The sequence below is a fragment of the Pimephales promelas genome, chromosome 6 (genome assembly GCF_988280905.1).
Source record: "Pimephales promelas chromosome 6, fPimPro1.hap1.1, whole genome shotgun sequence".
In the NCBI taxonomy this organism is placed as follows: domain Eukaryota; kingdom Metazoa; phylum Chordata; class Actinopteri; order Cypriniformes; family Leuciscidae; genus Pimephales; species Pimephales promelas.
The window spans coordinates 28,511,852-28,532,008 of NC_142774.1; the positions used below are offsets into that span (position 1 = coordinate 28,511,852).

At 38.7% G+C, this 20,157-nt stretch overlaps 1 protein-coding gene across 1 annotated transcript in view; it reads left to right on the plus strand.

The window, feature by feature from the left end:
* Positions 1 to 20,157, plus strand: part of chrna8 (cholinergic receptor, nicotinic, alpha 8) — a 119,512-nt gene that overhangs the window by 10,755 nt on the left and 88,600 nt on the right. Inside the window, exon 2 of the mRNA XM_039693124.2 lies at positions 6,397 to 6,536. Within this exon, the coding sequence (XP_039549058.2) occupies positions 6,397 to 6,536 (140 nt within the window). The remainder of the gene's footprint in view (positions 1 to 6,396; positions 6,537 to 20,157) is intronic.

The window sequence follows — 20,157 nt, forward strand, 5'->3', positions numbered from 1 at the left end:
TACATTTAACACAAAATAATAAACTAAATTTAAAGCCAAGGATACAATTTTAGTTAATGCAAAACAAATACTATAAGAAAAAAGTCACATTGATCAGGACATTACATTTTCCTGTGTCCCATCTAATACATCAAAGTGAACACTTCTTCATGGTATTCCTTTTGTTTTCCCACAAAAAACAGTTCAACTTCTGTTTTAAATTCTTTGTCGGCTGGTCCATTCCCACAACACACCAGGTACTAAACATTTCAAGTCATCTTAATTTAAAAAAAAAAAAATGTATTTGAACAATTTTAGTTGTTTTTAAAATTACATTTTATCCAAAGAGGTTTTTTTTGGTTCTAATGTTTTAACCTTAAACCAAGTGAAATAACTAAGCCTGTGCACTGACTCGGGACAATTAAAGATATCAAAACAAACCAGTTTAGTAATGTCTTTTCATTTATTGATTAATGCAAAGATGAATGTATAAGAATCATGTGTGGCATAAATCCTGACCATAACAGAGTCAAACATTTAAACAAGGAAACATTACTTTACATCCCCTCATACACAATATTATAATATTATATCGGTAACACTGTAGAGTACAGTTCCTTTGTTAATGAATAACTACACAAGAACCAAGGAGTAACACAATATTAACAATCAAGTAACTATTATTAACTAACAAGAAACTCTGATTAACGAACTAGTAAGTAATAGCGCACAGACGAAAGTGGTAGTTCACTATTAAGTAATCAATAACCACTATTTTTTTTAATACTTCCCAGAGAACTACTGAAAAAGTTTATTAACAATCTAGAAACTACTATTAACTAAAAGAAACTCTTGTTAACGAATTAGTAAGTAATAGCTCACAGATGAAAGTGTTACTAGATACTTCTGTGGGAATTACTAATTACGTATTTGGATTCGTATTATAAAATGAAGATCATTGGAACTAACTAGTAATGACTCAAGTGTTACTAAAGACATTTTCTAAAAGTATACTAAAGTTCACCAAAAATCTCAAACGTTTGCACAAATCATGACTAGATCATGTACAGTAGTAATACTACAGTCATTACTAGTTAGTTCCAATGATCTTCACTTTATAATACAGATCCAAATAATTAGTAATTCCCACAGAAGTATCTAGTAACACTTTCATCTGTGAGCTATTGCTTACTAATTCATTAATAAGAGTTTCTTTTAGTTAATAGTTACTAGATTATTTATAAAACTTTTCAGCAGTTCTCTGGGAAGTATTGAAAAAATAGAAGTTATTGATTAGTTAATAGTGAACTACCACTTTCATCTGTGCTATTACTTACTAGTTCATTAATCAGAGTTTCTTGTTAGTTAATAATAGTTTTGTTTAGTTATGTACTTAGTTTTATAATAAACAGTTTCCATACTGTCGCCACTTAATGGGCAATGTAAAATGCTAAAGCAAAACCAGTCAAGACCAATACACACTCTCTCACTATTCTTAGTTCTCTTTTTCTCTTCCATTTCTGTCCAGCTTTCTCTTTTGTGACCAGTCTCACGGTTACAATGCTTCCATTATGCTCTCTTCGCTATTATGTTTCAGCATTTGCATGAAGTTCTAAAAATCACCCATCACACCATCACTGTCAGGTCCAGACTCTCTATGTGCTTTCTGATCTCATAATCACCCATCTCCCCCTGGAGTCTCCTTGACTGTTGTTATGGGGTTAAGCATTAGTGCTAGCACTCAAGTGAGGTGTGAGGAAAAGTTCAGTGAGCACTTGTTTCCCAGGCTGGCTGAAGTGCCATATACTTGCTCCAGTCTGTTTAAATGTGAAATATCACTCTGCCCCACATTGTGTTTCACAGCATCTGTTTCTCAGTTTATTTATTTACCCACCTCCTTTGTGATTTGTGTTTGTAATTCATGGTCTTTTGTCTACTTTGTTTACTTAATGTTTATTTTATCTAAGTTTCATAATGTTCTAATAAAATTACAAGCATCTAATGCACACATTATGGAAGCAATGTTAAAACATTTAATTGTGTTGATGTCAAAATACTAAAAACTACTTGATTATTGGAACTAGGTTTCCCCAAGGCAATAGAGGGTTAATCAATGACGGCACATAGATTGAAATGGGATTGTGCTGACCAGTGGGAAAAAAGATTTAAATAAGTAATGAAATTTAATGAACGTGATTTAAAGACTTATGTGCTATAGATGTGACCAGAATATTGTTGGTCTGGAACACAACAGCCACAGTATCTCTTTCTTGGTTTCCATCATTAGACGGTCTCCTCCATGCCTTAAATATGCATTTGAATCACATTCACTAGATACTGCATCTGCCCTCAGGCTGATATGTGCCTGAGGCCCAAACACTTATTCCATTAGGATGAATAGAGTAATCTGGAATACCTATACTTGTCACAAGCAAGTCTACAGTGTGTTAACATTAGACTCATTTGAGATGCCAAATCCCTTGGATTCAGTGTAAATGAGAGAAGACGCCTGCAGTCAGGGGAGGAGTGAAAGAAAAGGAGTCAAATCAGACAAATCTCACTTCTCATGTGGATCAGCAATCTACATGTTAAGGCAAATATTGCTTTCATTTACTTTCTGGCCAATTAAGTGGATATACAGTAGCTGAACAAGTACAGCGTATCTATTAAGCTTCACATTCTGTCTTTGCTTCTCCATTTTAGTGTTTATTAAAGTACTGTTTCAGAAATATAATTTAAATCATACATTCTAGAAATTACTGTTCACATATTATTCACACAGATTAAAACGTACAGGTATATTACACAAACAAACATAGAGTTAACAAGATATTATTTTAGACCAACTAAACATCCCGTTGTTCTAAGCCAATGATTTCTGAGCCAATACGTTTTTATTTGCTTTTAGTCATGTCTCTAAAAGAGTGTTTTGGCACACGTTACATCAAGTTGGACAGCATTTCTAACCGGCATACATTATGCTGGTGATCACCAGTGGTCCATCTGATTGTTCATTTCAAATCCTATTCATGTGATATCTCAGTCACATTCTTCCCACTGGAAGATTTCATTTCAAAATGGCGGCTACATGAAATCAGCGTATTCCTAACCCTATAGTAAGTACCAGTTGAATTGGTAGAGAAAGATTCCAGTGATATTTGTCAGTCTAAGAGTTGGATGACATCATAGTAAATTGCAGAAATAACAAGTACAAAAATGGCAGATTACTCTGATTATGTGAGAGAACAAATGAGAATATATCATTTCCTCCCTGTAGGGACCTTGTTAAGAGTGTCAGTCATTCTCGTCATGGTCTGTAATCCTTTAGTGTCATAGTGTTAAATCCTCTGTTGCTTTCTTTATTGTCAGTGCTCTATGCTGTGTTTGGTGTGTGTGTGTGTATGCGTGCGTGACATTATTGCCAAAACAATCCTTTAGAAACTTTCAAAGCAACTTTTAATTATGGTTTTGCTCGATCATTTACAAGCCCATGTCTGTATCCTGTTGCTTGACATGTCGTGTATCCAGCGGCTATCACTGTACAGGCCAGGGTCATTCAGATAAAAAAGAAAGAGATTGAAGTCCCATTCTTTAACAAATGCCCATTCATGCTACAATATGTACGATTTTTGTAATAAAATATCCAAAATTCACACTGTTGTTGTTTCTTTAAAACATTATAGATATGGCAAGCAGAGTTTGGGACAAAAGGAAAACTAAATGAGGATCAATATCAGCGTGTTGTTGAGAGCTCCAGACCGTGACAAACTTCATCTTGACAGAGACGCCACTCTTGCAAATGTACATAAAACGAATCAACGTTATATAGCTCAGCATGATGAAAAGTTAGAATATTATTAGTATTTTATTCTAATGTTGATCTAGCTTACTGCTAGTCTCATACAGACAAACTAACACATAGAATAACATTATAACTTTCAACACACTCAAATACAGTTTAGTGTGATAGTGTAGACCAAGTGAAACAGTGCTGTGTTACCTCAGAAGTTTAATTTGTCAAATAAACTGACCTGTGTGAGTAGTAATTCAGCACTTGCAGGAAGTTCGGTAGAATGAATTTGTCCTAATTCATTTATATCTGCGGAACTCGCATGTCGTGCTGATGTCTGTCTCTTAGCAATCGCGCCATGCTTCATACCACAGTCATGATAAAAACATCAATGTATTCTGTGATCTATAAACATTATTAGATCCTTCGGTATGACGATAGGTTCCATGATGCCACTTATCTCTGCGTCATCAATCTATGCCTTTGTTATTGTAAGAGGTTAGCAATGCCCAGCGGTGGAAAAAAAATACATATTGAAGCTTTAAAGGGATACTTTACTTCTGGGAAGATGAATGTGTATTTAATTTTGGTCATTTATATTCATAGACTAGAAATGTGAAATTATTTTTGAAATTGAAGCATTCTAGATTGAGAAAAGGCAGATTTAGGCCTAAAAAATGTATTTTTTACTCATGTGGCTGAAAGACGACGAGGGTCTCTCTAATCATTAGGCCACAACTGCCCCCCGCAAGTATCAGCTGTCAGAAATACCAGAACAAAAGAACACAAGACTGTTAAATGGTATATGGTATAGAAGTAATTAAGATCATGTGCTCTCTTAATAAAATTAAATTGTGTCCTAAAGTAGGAGATATCTACCAGGCTACTTCTTGTGTTAAACTTCTCTGCCCATTTAGTTGTTGTTTTTGGACAAAATAAGATACATTTGTTTCTATTTGAATTATTAAAGAAAATTAATACATTTTTATTAACAACAGTGATATTTTAGGTTGACCAGATTAAAGACAAACCATTCTTGTTGGTTGGCATGTTTAACTCTTAGTGCATTGATACAAAAGTTGATTCATGCTAAACAGATTTATGTGAGTTGCATATTGTCTCTTTCTCTGAAACAACTACAAACTCATGCACAGATCCACAGAACATACGCTCCTTTTAATTTCCTCACACGCATTGTGAGTCAGGAGAGTGTGAATGATGCCTCTCGCTTACAATGTGAATAGGTTCCTTTGATTTATGAAGGAAATTCTGCTTATATAACAGCATAACCATACTGAATCTAAACATAGACATCGTCACAGATGTTCCAAGAAAATTCAATTATTCACATTGAATTATCTTGGACTGCTAATATTATGTTATTCATTAGTTTCTTGAAATTTTCCGTTTCATCTCTCCATCTCATCATGTTTTCACATTTGAGCAAATCCCATTTGTACACATCAGGGGGCTTTAGTCCATCTTTGTGAAGTAGTGTGGTTATTTTATACTGCTGATATAACTCAGTCTTCTCCCATGTGTTTTTTTTTTTTTTTTTTTATCTACAGGACAACAGTAATGCCCCTGAGGGAATTCGTCTCTGTTACTAAATTGCCTACAAGAGCCTGTGCAAATCAAATTTAAAGATCAATTAAACATTTGACTGCAAACCATCTCTCGTGCATTCACTCCTGATGAGATTGTTCACAAAATTCTCTCATTACTTACACTTTTCAGACCATTATGTCACAAAACATAGTGTGCCTATGGAAAAACATGTTGTTGTTTTTTTGCTGTCACATGATAGCTTGCTGTGAAAACCATTCCAAAGCTTATTTTATTTTTCAATGATACTATTGCCGTCTGTTATGCAGATAAACCACTACAGAGGGATTTTGTGAACAAATGATTTAGACCAGGCTTGTGAACTGGATCAAATGTTTGGTTTTTTTGGGGTTTTTTTTAAGATCCAACTGAAAATGTTTCATTCACAAAAACAACCTTGCTACTCATGAACTATCATAAACCCACATATCATTAAAGTCACTATGAAAGGAGTTGTTCACTTTAAAAAAAAAAAATGTATGCTGATAATTTACTCACCCCCATGTCATCCAAGATGTCCATCTCTTTCTTTCTTCAGTCAAAAAGAAATTAAGGGTTTTGATGAAAACATTCCAGGATTTTCTCCATATAATGGACTTCAATGGGAACCAAATGGTTCAAGGTCCAAATGACAGTTTCAGTGCAGCTTCAAAGGGCTTTAAATGACACCAGACGATGAATAAGGGTCTTATCAAGCAATTTTTTTTTATTTTAAATTTTTTTATTTAAAAAATAAATAAAAAAGTTTAAGTTTTATAAGCACAAATGCTCGCCTTCCTCTGTTCTGTGATGACCTTAATTTCTTGTCTGAAGAAAGAAAGACATGGACGACATGGGGGTGAGTAAATTATCAGCAAAAGTTTTTTGTTTGTTTTTTAAAGTGAACTACTCCTTGAAATCAAATTGGAAAATTCTAGTTTGTTTTTAATGTGCACTGAGCCCCACCACACGCTTGGGACGGCCCTACAAAGAGATTAGGAAAATATGACAGAATTCTAATCTGTTTTTCTTTCTTTCTATAGACTCGTTACAAGGGGAATATCAGCGAAAGTTGTATAAAGAATTGCTGGACAACTATAACAGACTGGAAAGGCCTGTGCTCAATGATTCTTCACCCATAGTGGTGGAGCTGGGACTCACACTGCTTCAGATCATAGACGTGGTGAGTTTCTGCATCTGCTTCTCATTTATGTAATCTTTCTTTCATGAAGCTGATTTGTATCACACCATGCATATTCCCCTTCCCAGTGTTTTAAGTGGTGATTTGCAGTTGGATCAATCTCTTCACTACCGCATCCATTGATTTCAGTTCGATTGAGAAGACTGTACATGGAGGACAATGAAGGTCACTGTGCTAGTTTCAGCATCAAATTCAAATTAAAAACTGTAAGACTTTCCTTGAAAGGTGCAATTCGCAAGTCTCTGAGTTTTTGCAGAACTACGCCCCCTCTGGCGACAAGCAAAACCGCAACCAGAGGTGTCTCATGGTTTTTGTTTCCATCTATCTCCATGTTGAACTGCTTTATGTGCTTACTGTATCCACTTACGATTGTATTATTATGGAAACACGTTCATGAACAATATAAGTTATCACTTTGTATAGGACCCGTTTCAGCCCCAGAGCAGACCGGAGATCTCTCCATTTGTCGTAAGCTTAAAGATGTTGACTCCTCTTATTCCGACGCCTGGCACTAGACAGAAGTTTTATTTTCTTTGTCTTATGTGGAATTTGCGTTGGGGTTTGGAATGAACTACAAGCCGATCTCTTTGAATCCATCTTCTTCTTTTGTGGAAAGTTGACTAAAGTCGCTCGAGTTGTCTTTGCTGACGCATGATGTCACGCCCAGTCTCAAATTCGAGCCAGAATCCCTCTTATTTATTTTACTGTACAGGATTATAGAGGCAATCGCAGTGATCAGAAAAGGGTTCATTCAGCCCATGAGACAATTGTTTAAGCATGCATGAGTTAGAAAAAAGTCTATTTTTACCTTGATTTGTTGCATAATGCACCTTTGAAAAAAAATGTGGTAAAAGATCTATGAAGAACAAACTAATTCTATAAAATCCCTGAATGAACAATATATTCACACTCATTATGTTTCAAACTCTTATCTGTAGGTTCACCAAAGTCCATAATTTACCTTCATTCTACCATATCACAGGACTGTCCTAGTTCTGTCAAGGAATCAAGATGCAAGGACTCAAGTGCAGAAACAAATGGGTATATTTATTAAGTAACAAACAAACACAAACTGCAAATAAAACTCCCTCGTGGGGGGAAAACAAGAACAATAACAGGCAGGATCAGGAAACACTAGCCTGGGTTTCTCCATTCTGCCTTGCCGCAGCGCGATTTTATTCGCACTGCTAGGCAGTCTGGATACCATGAACCAAATTTTCCCCTGAAATAGGGAACCAATCACAGTACGGAGAGGGAGCACAGGCACATTTATCAAACAAAAAAAGGAGTTTGTTAGAATTATAAAACAATAGATTTATTTAAAAGTAAGACTCATTCTCAAGACTCATTTAAGACTCAAAAGTCATTTTCTGATTGTATTTGTACACTATATGAAAATCAAACTTTAATGAAGGTGCAGAGACAAACTCTTCTTCATCATCAAAGATCATCAGAGCTTCCTCTTGTAAACGCATTCCATAGCATAAAGCAATGACGCAGCATTGATGTTCCCTCAAAAAACAATATAGATTGATATCAAGGGCTTATTAAGGAAATGGGGTACATTTTGTCTTCAGAACTATTTAGTTCAGTCTTTGGCCATTGCGCTGCATCTCCCACTTTTTGAAAACCTTTCTAGTATACAGCCTTTGATTTAGTGAGGCCCAAATGGCCATATGGTTAATCCAGCTCTTCTCAGTATATTAAACCTAAACTGTGTACAATGTTAGTAAAAATACATACTGTACTCTGCGCTTAAGATTTTCACTTAAAGCATTAATGATGTTTAGATCTGCTGATATGTATGGCAGTTGAAGGCACTGAACACCATCCTTGCATTTAACAGCATGCAATTTAGCTTTATCCTCCTGGAAGATGAGTGCAACATGTTAGCATAACAGATTATCCTGCAAAATAGTTTGCAATTATCAGATTTAAAGTGCATAATTTCTATGTATTGAGGCACCAAAAAGAATGGTAAAAATAATAAAATATTTGAATATTGCTTTTAATATTTTAATCACTTTCTGTATGCAAAATAAATAAATAAATAAATATATAAAAAGAAAATAGAAAAGAAAATAGACGTATGCATGCCTGACTGTCCCATTTCCGCTTTCCCAAAGGACCGTCACCTGGCTGAAATCTGTCTCCTTCACCCATTTCACTGTGTGAATTATGAAATATCTGTTTATCCTGAGCGTTAAATCATGGCTGCCGTGGTGTGGCTCTTGCACGGCCCCAGATGGCGAGAGGCCCATAAGCTATGACTGGGATGCTGTGAAACCGTGAACGCATGAGTTGTTCTCAATCAGCTAAAGGGGGGCTGGGGGTGGCAGCTGCCACACCATTCTACATCACCGCAGTGCCGGGAGGGTTATGAGAGTGAGGATAGGTGGACTGTGTGAAACAAAAGCTGAACAATTCTTGGCATTTAAAATGGCTCTTTTTGATTTGTAATGCAGTGTGTCCATTATTACAGCATTGCGTAGAATTTTATGATCATGTGCAATAAAAACTTTACGCAAATGTATCAGAAGTGGCTTAAATGGAAACAGGTTGTCGTTTTAGGAGACAATACAGTAGTTTGAAATTAATGTTGGCTGATGGGAAGCCTAGTTATTGGTCTAGAATTGAGTTTAAATCCAGACAGGGTTGACCAATGACCTACTGAGCTAATAAGCTATTGAACCCAAACAATTGAATTGTTAACCACAGAAAAATATTTGACAAGTCCTTCATATTTTTTATTAAAGGAAAATGATTTATGGTAAAACACTAACAATCAAAGTGGATGGGGTCAGGCAATAAACTTAATAATAAACAATAAAACGCAGTTTCAACAATTAAACACATACATGTTAGCATGAGTCTGAGTGAATTGATAACTGCCTAATATCATGACCAAATAATGCTGATAATTTGTATTATACACTCACCAGAAATAGGAAATCAGAAATAGGCTGTTTACTTTACCAACGGAAGTCGGTAACTCATAACCAGAATCCAGCTAGAATAGTGTCCCCACTTCAAAAATGTCAATTTTAGGCAAATGTACAGCTCAAATTATAAACAGCTTTTGACTGAATAATTTATATAAGTGTTCACATTTCAGCTTTTTAAATCTCCTGGAGCACTGGCCCGGTTTACTTATGTTGTAAGAGCATTGACAACAGTTATCATCTACAAAAAACAAAACAAAACAAAACAAAAAACTAAGGATCCTTTTTGCTGGTACTCAACATACAATATGATACAATTGACTTGTGTTGAACCTGAAACATTCCTTTAAGAGCGGACTTGGGGAGCTCAAACACCATGTAATACATTTGACCCCTTGAGTATGTGTATACATGTCCTCATAATGGTTCATTAAACACCTAAAGTGAATTCTGGAAACACAAACAGCAGTGTCAGAGGGGAGGTTTAGTTGAGGGTGAGAAATACTCACGCTCACCGGTTGGCCAGAGAAACAGTAACCCCTCTGTGACCTCCATCCTTCTGTCCTCCAGTCTCCATGTCTTCTCTCACTCACCGTCTGCCTTCCTCAAACCACAAGGCAGCCAGTGCCACTCTTTCTCTTTTACATGGAAACCTGCACTCATGGAAAGACATTTTGTAAACCATCCACTCCAATTTTTCCATTTCCCCATCCAAGCTAGCTTACTGAACAATGGTGAAAGTAACCTGGCTTTGAATTACCTCTATCCACCATATAGTTAACCTAAAAGTGGGCGCGGACATTTTAAGACTTCCAGTGTCAGTCACTTCCAGTCACTCTAAACAGTCTGACAATGACCCTTTTTTTACTTGTGAAATTTCACTAAAATTCAGCTAATGTGACCGAACCTTTAGTACATTAAAGTTGTTTTCAATTATGTATATTTTTCTTTTGTTACTTATTTAAAATTGGCAATAAAAGGGTGGATCATCAAAAAATAACCTAAGCTGGACAAGATTTCTGGCTAATCTCAACACAAGAGCAATCACGCAATATGTCAGAGCATGTGCACAGCCCACTGGGCAACACCTCTGACATTAACACATGGAGAATTCTTGCTGACATCTAATTGTATTATACGCTAACGTGTTTTTAGCGAGCAGGATGAGGTCGAGGGACGTGATAGATACAAGATTGGTGCGTTTCACAGGTGTCGTTCATCATTAATCACGCCACCGGCCTCGTGCTGTTCTCTCGCGTCCCTCGACCTCGTCCTGCTCGCCACAGTGTTGAGCTCATGATTGGTACAATCTTGGAATGAGGGAGAAGAACACTGAAAAATGTCCTAAATGCTCCTCGCTCCATGCAAAAATCATACACTATTTACTCACACACTCTGGGTTTACAGAGAGTGAGAGAGTAAGAGAGAGATATAGATATAGATAGCCTAGAACAGTAGCTCCGATTCTCTTTAGTTCTGCTCCATTGCTCACTTCCACCTCATATCAAGTGCATATTATTAGTCACATCCTCTTTTTATCAAATTAATTAACACATTATTATATTCTTCATTTAAAAATCTTTCAGACTTATGGATAATCTCCAGTCATCTGCAATGTGTGTTCATTTCACAGCTTTTCCATGTAAGATTCAATTAATCGGTTCACAGAGCAAAAACGCTCACTCGCCTCCTAATCTACAATACGATCACAATAGTCCGTCACTGCTCATTACCACAGGCAGGTTTTCATGTGTCTCATTTCCTCTAAGTACGGTAGAAGTGTTTATTCACAGAATTGCGTTAGACATTTGCATTATCTAAAAGCAGTTGCAGTAAAGCAGACATGGCTTTTGTACGTTTTCCGTACAACGATGTTAACTCACTGCTTCACTAGTTGCATCGTTGAAGAAATCAACTAGCTAGTCGCAACTGTTTCCCAAAACCATATTGTCGCAAAGTGGTCATTAAACCACATTGGTTTATGACATCACACACATGGTGGAGTAATAACTTATTTTAATGAAACTAAGTATAGGACTATGAAACTATGAAACATAGTGGTGGTTCAAATCTCTAAGCAAACTAAAATACGTAAATTGCATTTGTATGTATTCCAAGCAAAAGATACAGGTTGTACTGAATGTCGGCTTGCTTGTTTAGCTCAAGATAAAGATTTATCAAGTCCACATTTCATGCAAACTAGAAACTATGTTTTTAACCACAGGTCAAGAGCCATTGAATGATGTTTTTTTGGAAACACAGACTGGTTGAACTATGCTGAAAACGACAGAACTTGCGACCATATTTGGCTAACGATGCTTTTGGGAAACGCATCCCAGACTAAACTCATTGATGTTATTGACTGTGAAGTTTTATGAAGCCTGAAGAGGTAAATGAGGGAGTCATGATGTTACTACAGCTATCTACAAAATCAGCACTAAATAAGCAGCATATATCTCATGATTAACTCATATTAAATTCGCTGACTTTTTGGATGCATATTCATATTAATGCCTGGGTTTTTTTTTATTTAGGCCTTTATATTAATATTACTGTAACTGTAAACACTGATGCAAGACTGTGTAGTAGAACCACAATGATTCTTTGCATTACCGTGATCTCTTATTTATTGACATATAAAGTGTAATAGTGTTCACAGAAATGTGCTGACACTTACAGAAGTTTCCCAACATGCAATGTGGCATGAACACATTATGTGGCTGCATGTTATCTTGTTGGCTCTCTTTGCTGATCTATGTTTTATAATGTTCAGTGTTTGACCTAAAATATTTGTTGTCACTGTTGTTTAGTTTTGTATGCTGATTGTTATTATCAGCAGAAGATACTGTAGGTTAAAACTTCAACCTCATGTTTAATGGTGATGATAACCACCCCTCAGACAAGTAGCCCCATTTTGTCACAGAGTCACAGCCCCAACCATCACTCAATCACCAGGACCCGCCCACTGGTTCACAATCACCAGAGCACTGACTCATCAACACACCCTTTATATGCCCCATTTACCTTTCACTCCTTGTTTGATCTCATTGCTGTATACACTGCTTTGTCAGACACCTACCTCGTCCTGTATCCAGTCTCCTGTCCGTCTTCCGTTCGTCATCCTGATCCAGATCACCTGTCTTCGTGTTCATTTGTCACCTGCACAGAGAATCCATGCCCTCTGCAGCACCCGCTCCTTCGCCACCTGCATCTGCCAGTCCCATGGCCCGACCAGTGACCTACAACGGTGAGATGTAGGATTGCAGCGGGTTCCTTCTACAATGTTCACTATATTTTGGAATGCAATCACAGCTTTTCTTTTTCACAGAACGGGCACGTATCACCTTCATAATTTCTGTGCTATCTGGGCGCACACTCCTTTGGGCCCAATTTATCTGGCACGCCAACGGCCCGGTCACAACTTAATTGGCATCTTTCATCAGTCACTTCAAGGAAATCTTCAATCAAACCGCATCAGAATTATCTGCCCATGATTCTCTGTTCAATCTCCGCCAAGGTAATAATTCTATAAATGCTTATGCTCTGCAGTTCTGCACATTGGCTGCATCTATTGGCTGGAATGAGACGGCCCTGTTGATAGCCTTTCGCCAGGGTCTGAACCCGGAAATGTGTCACCAGATGGCCATTTATGACAACACCATTGGTTTGGAGAGTTTCATTCAGAAAGCTGTGCGTATCTCTCAATGTCATTCAGCCGACTCATTGGATAAACCCGCTTCGTATCCTCCGCCCATCTCTCCATCTGTCGCCCTTCCAGCACCAGAAACCATGCAGGCAGACACTTACCATCTGGCCAACGCTAAGCATCAAATAAGACTAACACAGCACTTGTGTCTGTATTGTGTAGGAGAAGGGCATATCATCACCAACTGCCTGATATGACCACCATGCCCAGCGTGAGTAACATCGAGTTTCTGGCCAAAGTTGTACGTCTCACTCGTACGCCTGTCCAAATTCTAACCCCAAAACATCTTGTTTCAGCGCAAGTGCTCATCGAAACCAGGTCTGCAGGAAACTTCATCTCTCATTAACTTCTACAAAGACTCCAGAGGAAACGCTGCTCACAAGAAGTGTCCATTCACACCATCCTCGGGCCAAGCTGCTGGGCCTTGGTCGTGTCTGCCACTTCTCCCCCACAGTCACGCTCTGTGTCGGCTGTCTGCGTGAGGAGAAGATCTCATTCTTGGCGCTGGAAGGATCCACAGCTGATATCCTGGGACGATCCCACTATCAATTGGGACTCTGGAGAAATTCTACAATGGAGTGCTTCTTGCTTCCCGAAGCAAGTCTGTCACCTGTTATCAAACTGTCTACATGTCGAACCTGTCGACATCTCTCAAAATCTTCATCTGTCGAAAGCCCAGAGATGGAGAGTAAAACTAAAATCCCTCCAGAGTACCGGGCATTCCAGGATGTATTCAGCAACTCGGGTTGAGGTTGCCAGATTGACCCTTTCGCTAGGGAAAGGAGATCCCTTCTCAAAGGGACCATCTGGACCATTCCAGGGAACCACCATTCATGGTGCCATGAGTAAGACTGAGATAGGTCATTTCTCCTCTTCTGTCTCTCACTTCTCCTGTGGCATCTAACAAGGCTCGCTCATGGCACCCTCCCTTTTCTTACTGTTCATGCTACCCTTGGGTTCGATTTTAGGTAGACATGGTGTTTCCTTCCAATTTTATGCTGATGATACCCAAATATATTTACCTATCAAGAGAAATGATCCGTCTGCATCAACATCTATTTTATTTTGCTTAGACTAGGTTGAATCTTGGCTTGCTCAAAACTTGTTATCTTTAAATGAGCCAATAGAGATGGCTGTTCAAGCTTTTATTACTTCTTGTTTAGACTACTGCAACTCATTGTATTGAGGAACTTCCACAAATCGCTCGCCTTCAACTGGTCCAAAATGTTGCTTCAGTATAGAATTCATTTTAAGATAATTTTATTTGTATATAAAGGTCTGCATAACCATGCTCCTATATGCTGCATTCCTATACCCCTTCCAGAAGCTTAAAATCAAGTGACCAAAACCTCCTTCTAGTCCCACACTCACGACTCAAACGCAGTGGGGATTGAACGCTTTCTGTGGTTGGGACCTGCCCTCAGAGATCAGAGCGGCACCTTCCCTGACAAATCTCTTTCAAAAAAAACATATTTGTTTTCTCTGGTGTATTTATTTTTTTATTTTTTATTAAAGGACTATACAGTATTATATCTGTGTTTATCATCTTAAGTGTGTATATTTAGGATTTGTATTTAGATGTCTTATACAGCACTTTGGTCAGTCTTGAGGCTGATAAAAATGTGCATTATAAATAAATTCAACTTGAAACTTGGAACTTAAAGTTGATTCTTAACCCCAAGTTTTTTAATTGGTTGAGGAGCAGATATCTGTGCGCACACAGTTTCTACTTCGATTGGGCCAAGAGAAGCCATTCGTCTTGGTAATTCAGGACACAAACTCCCCTCTGTCTCAGCAGGGAGAAAGCTGCATCTATTTCGTTTCGTAACGGTGGTGGAGCCAGAGACAGTCAGAATGGTAGGACTGTATATTATTGATAAGCCACCCCTCAAAAGTGAATCTCAAGAACAGTCTGTGATGGGGTATCTGGATATGAAAGTATGCATAAAAACCAATCCCCAGGGCATATCTGTGAGATGATTTGTTTCAAAGATAGCATACTGAACGATTGTCTTATTCGAGTATTTATCAACTTCTGCTCTGAGGACATGATAGTTGGTGGTCGATTCTGTAATGTAAATCACACCCCTGAAACTAGAGGTGTCTGCGAGCAAATTGGAGCATGTATCCCCATTTTATTGTTTCTAAAACCCAGTTCAACACACCCAGTATGGCTTCCCAATACTTCCCAAAATCCGGGGAGGGGTTGGAGAGCCGCAGATGACAGCCCGCTTTACTGTGACAGGGGGCTGACAATTGCAGTAGCATTGAATGTAGGGGAAATGCTCTTCCCCATAACAGCGAGAAAAAGTCTGGGTGCCCTAACAACAGGTGACGGGGTCCAGTACTGGCAACAAACACAACACCTCCAATGCCCAGAACATAATATGAGGTTGGGAGGTAAACACATAGTCTCGTTGGTGGCAGTCCGGCCTTGGCAGGACTTGGCCACCTTCTCCATGTGCCTGAGACATAAGGACAGCTTGGGTGGCTCAAGAGTCCAGAACTAGCTTAGGGCAGGGTCCCTGGTGCTTAGGAAACAGGTACTGCTTTGCTGGGCGAAAGTGCTGTTTCACCTTTGGTTCTGCCTTCTGCTGGGGCTGAGTGGGCATGGGTACCAGCTTGGCACGCTGCTGAGTCAACAGTGTTTTGGGGTGATTGTAAGCAGCTGAGGAACTTTCTGTCTTGGGCATAAAATGGCACATGGCCTACTATGTCCTCTGCGCTGCCGTGAAGCTCTCTGTGAAGCCATCCACTGCAGGACTGAAAGAGGCCAAGGGGAAAATAAGGGAGTCAAGGAAAGCTGTCATGATCTCTGTCAAGGTGAGCCATAGGTGGCGCTCGAGCATAACCAAAATGGGCATGGTGCGCCCAATTGCCTGGGCTGTGACTTTGGTGGCACGCAGGGCAAGGTCGGTTGCACCAGCAGCTCACTGAATGCAGCCGGATCTGGGCCGTTCTCATCCATTATACTTGAAGCACCCCTATCGTGTGGAGGGCAGAGCCAGCCAAGCCGCTTGTGGCAAACACTCTGCCTGCAAGCACATATGTCATCGTGCACGACTTAGAAGGATGGAAAGCCTTGGTCTTCCAGCCAAGGGTCGTGGACGAGCACAGATGTGCAGCGACAACTTCTTCCAGTGGGAAGCTTTGTATGCCATTTTTCCTCTGTGAAACCATGCCGCTCGCACCAGTGAAGGGGCATTGGTCATCATTGATGAAGAGCGCTGAATCAGCACACTTTTGGGAGAGTGAGTCCCGCTGGCGCTGGGAACATGAACTTTTCTTCCGTCTTGTCTGGAAATGGGAAGAGAACAGGAGAGGAAAACCACTGTGAGCTCAGCAGTGCAAGACTCATTTACCTTGTAGTATGAGCAGCTGGTCTCTGTGAGGTCCGCCTCTAAATGGGCGCAGCCCCGACAGCTGCCGAAATCAGAGCGCTCGTCCAAGGGATGCAGGGCAGCTCTGCATGAGCCACACACATGGCGAGACATTTTGCAACAAACATGCTCAGTTGTCAGTGGAAAGCCGCAGGGAGGAAGCTGCTAGTCAGCTGTGAGACGCCGTTGATCCTCTGCAGAGGCTGTTCTCGATGGCGAGTAGAGGCTTCTTTCTCTTCTTCAGAGTCAGCGAGGAGATGTGACTTCATGCTGAAGGAGAGTAAATCTGACTAGATGGCTGTTTCAATGTGACTTATGCAGGCAGTCGCCCCCACCCATTCTGGTGGGCTGAAAGGCCATTTGTCTGTGAAATTCACAGACATGAACTATCAGGCTTCAGTATTCTGAGAAAACAGAGTTTCCCCATGGCAAGCGAGAGAAAATCTCGTACGCAATGCCAGAGAACCTTATCGAAAGGGAACTAATTAGTCTCTAGCCCAATTACACACCTTCTTCTTGTTTAATGGCCATCCTACTGTACTTAATAGCAAACCATATTTCTTGCATGGGTGATGTGTCTGAAGTTTAAAATCTGAATCGGTGTTTTATACTCCGTCGCAATTCGGGGACCAATCAGATTGTTTGTTCCTGCTAGTGCTGTGTGTTTAGCTCCTCTTACGCTCGCAATTAACACCCAATTGCACTGACTGAGAGAGGATTAATTCATATATAATTAATAATACTGTCCAAATTCCCAGTCAATTGGAACAGCTTATTTGATGCTCATACAGAATTGGCTGCTGCTTGTGGCTGTGTTCATGTTTCATTAGGTTTCAGTTAGATATTGGAATGAAACTGCAATATTATGAGTATTACCATATGTATGCAGGAAAATATATTTGGAAAAGCTTAGCTGTGGAGGTTGTATCCATAAATCCAGTAATATACAGTTTTTTGTCCCCTGTGTTCCCCTGTGTCCCCCACGTTCAATGACCATCTAATGTATACTGCTCAAAAAAATGACAAGAATGTGCTGTTCAAATCTGATTGGCTAGCTAGAACACAGTCTAAAAGTCATTGTGTAAAGGTTTATTAGTTTGCCAGGAAAAACACTCCTGTTTAAGTCAAGTCAAGTATATTTATATAGCAATTTTCATATAGATTGCATCAAAGCACTTCACAGTTTCAATCATAAGCTTACTAAAAACATTAAGCTTAATAATCATTAGAAATTAAAGTTTATGAGATTGCTGGAATCAATTCTTTGAAAGATATTGAGAGGTTTGTCTGAGGAACTTAATCGAAAGTAAATTAGATTTCTACAGCAGGATTCTTCTCACTTTATGCATTTGAATTTGTGGGTTCTTATTTATGGACAGACAATCTGATCGAATTGAACACATTTCCAAGGACTTCCCCATGCCATTCTGATGGTGTAGGACATCCAACTCTACTTTTGTAAAACATTTATATATAGAGAAATTATGGTTGCACTTTATTTTACATTATGTGCACTTTCAATGTACTTACAGTGTACTTACCCATGAAAATACTACTGTAAGTAATGTAAGGTTAAGGTTAGGTTTAGGTTTAGGGTTAGTATGCAGTTAGTGTCATTACTACAATAAATACAGAGTATGTACATGCGAAACATGACTGTAAATATGGTCTGCCGAAATTTCTTTAATTCAACAGTTCACCAGAAGGGCACTCACAATCATCCGCAACTGAGTGTTCACAACTTCACACAAAACACAATTACAAAACACAACAATCATAGTCAAATTACATTTTCAATGTCAAAAGGATTTTTTTAATTTGAAACTTTTTAAATTAATTTTAGTAACTGATACTCAACTTTAAAAAAAAAAATTGTAACAAATCAAAACCTATGTTGTCAATTTAATTCAATTTGAGAAAGCAGTTAGTATGTGTACGTATAAAGTATAAATAGTCTGGCTCTGTGAGACGAGCCATACAGATGAAATTTTGTTCAGGATTGTGCTGGCACTCTTATTACACTCTTATCATCCTCCCTGTCTGACGTTGATTGCATGTCACAAACCCTCAGTTCATCCTTCACAGACAACACGTTATGTTCACTTTCTTCTGCAGGAGCAGAAAACAACAGGGACTTTAGTGTGACAAAGGAAGAGACAGAAGGAAGGAAAATAAAAAGAGACAGAGAGAGAGAACAAGAACAAGAAAAAGAGAAAAACAAAAGATCAAACAGGCTACTGATGTGTCATGTTTATGGGTGTAAATTTTAGGGTGTATACCTCTCTCTCTCTCTCTCTCTCTTGCTTTTGCGCACACTCTCAGGTTTTGACACATAACACATATGGAGGATATATAGAGAAATTACTAACCTTGTGTGGGGATGATGAGTTAACAAATAGTATTTTACTCGCTGAACCCAAGAGTGAGAGGCAATTATTCTTTCAAGTGACAGTGTTTCAGCAGACAGGCCAATGGTAATTTAACAATAAAGAACAAGTAGGGGAAAAACAACAAATCATTGTTCCATCAAGAGTGAGAATCGAAAAAAAATAAAAAATATAGCTGCGAGCAGCGATGGCGGGCCCAAGCCGGTGGCACCGCAACCCCGGTTCCTTTAGTTACCTAAAGGCACCCGGGTAGCGGTGCCGAAGGCTTTGGCCCTTTTATGATTAAATGTTAAAACGGCTTGCCATACTCTGTCATTTCGACTAGTCACAATTATGTTACAGATGTCTTAAATGATAATACAAACTATCCAAAATGTAATTACGAATAGACAGAAAGACGTTGTTGATATCTACAATGTTAATTCCGGACAGGCAAACTTAGCTTTTAAATGTTAAAAGGGCTTGCCATACAGGGACGTAGGCTCAGAGAGAGGCTCACCATATTCAAACCAAAATATCTGACTTCCTCTTGGTCCGAGCTAATGACTATGTATTAGAAAGTTGTCCGGCTTGAGGAGTACAATGTATATACCGATTTTTGTAACTGTAGATAAAACTAACAACCCCACTTTTGTCAAAAGGTGGCGCTATTTAGTCCTTGCACATTGCCCGTTTCTGAAACTTTGCACGTCTACTGGCTAATAAATGTGATGTATCTGTTGAGTTTCAAGCAATTTCAATTTCAATTTGACTGTTGAAAAGAAGTGCGCCGATTAGATACTCAGGATCGGTATCGGCTCTGACACTGCCATCTTTGACGAGGCTGATTCAAATTCTATATTGTGCATATACTATTCTGTTAGGCACAAAGGCACAAAAACTTTCTAAAGTACCATAAAGTTTTTGTGTACTGTATTATTAGTGTTCTGAAGCTATTATGTGATATAGAAATTAATATTTAAGTCATTAAATTCAAGAACACAAACTTTTCCCTCTCTGCGCCTGTCAGTCATTCTCCATTCAGCATTCAAACAGCACGTCGCATTCGGTTACAGTCAATGATGAAACGATCTTCAATGATTCAATGTTAATCCTATTATACTGGATCTTTAAGATAAAGGTCTAAAGGTCTATATTTTCGAATGAAGAAACTTTTTCTTGCTGGACTTTATTGCTGTAACTTAATCG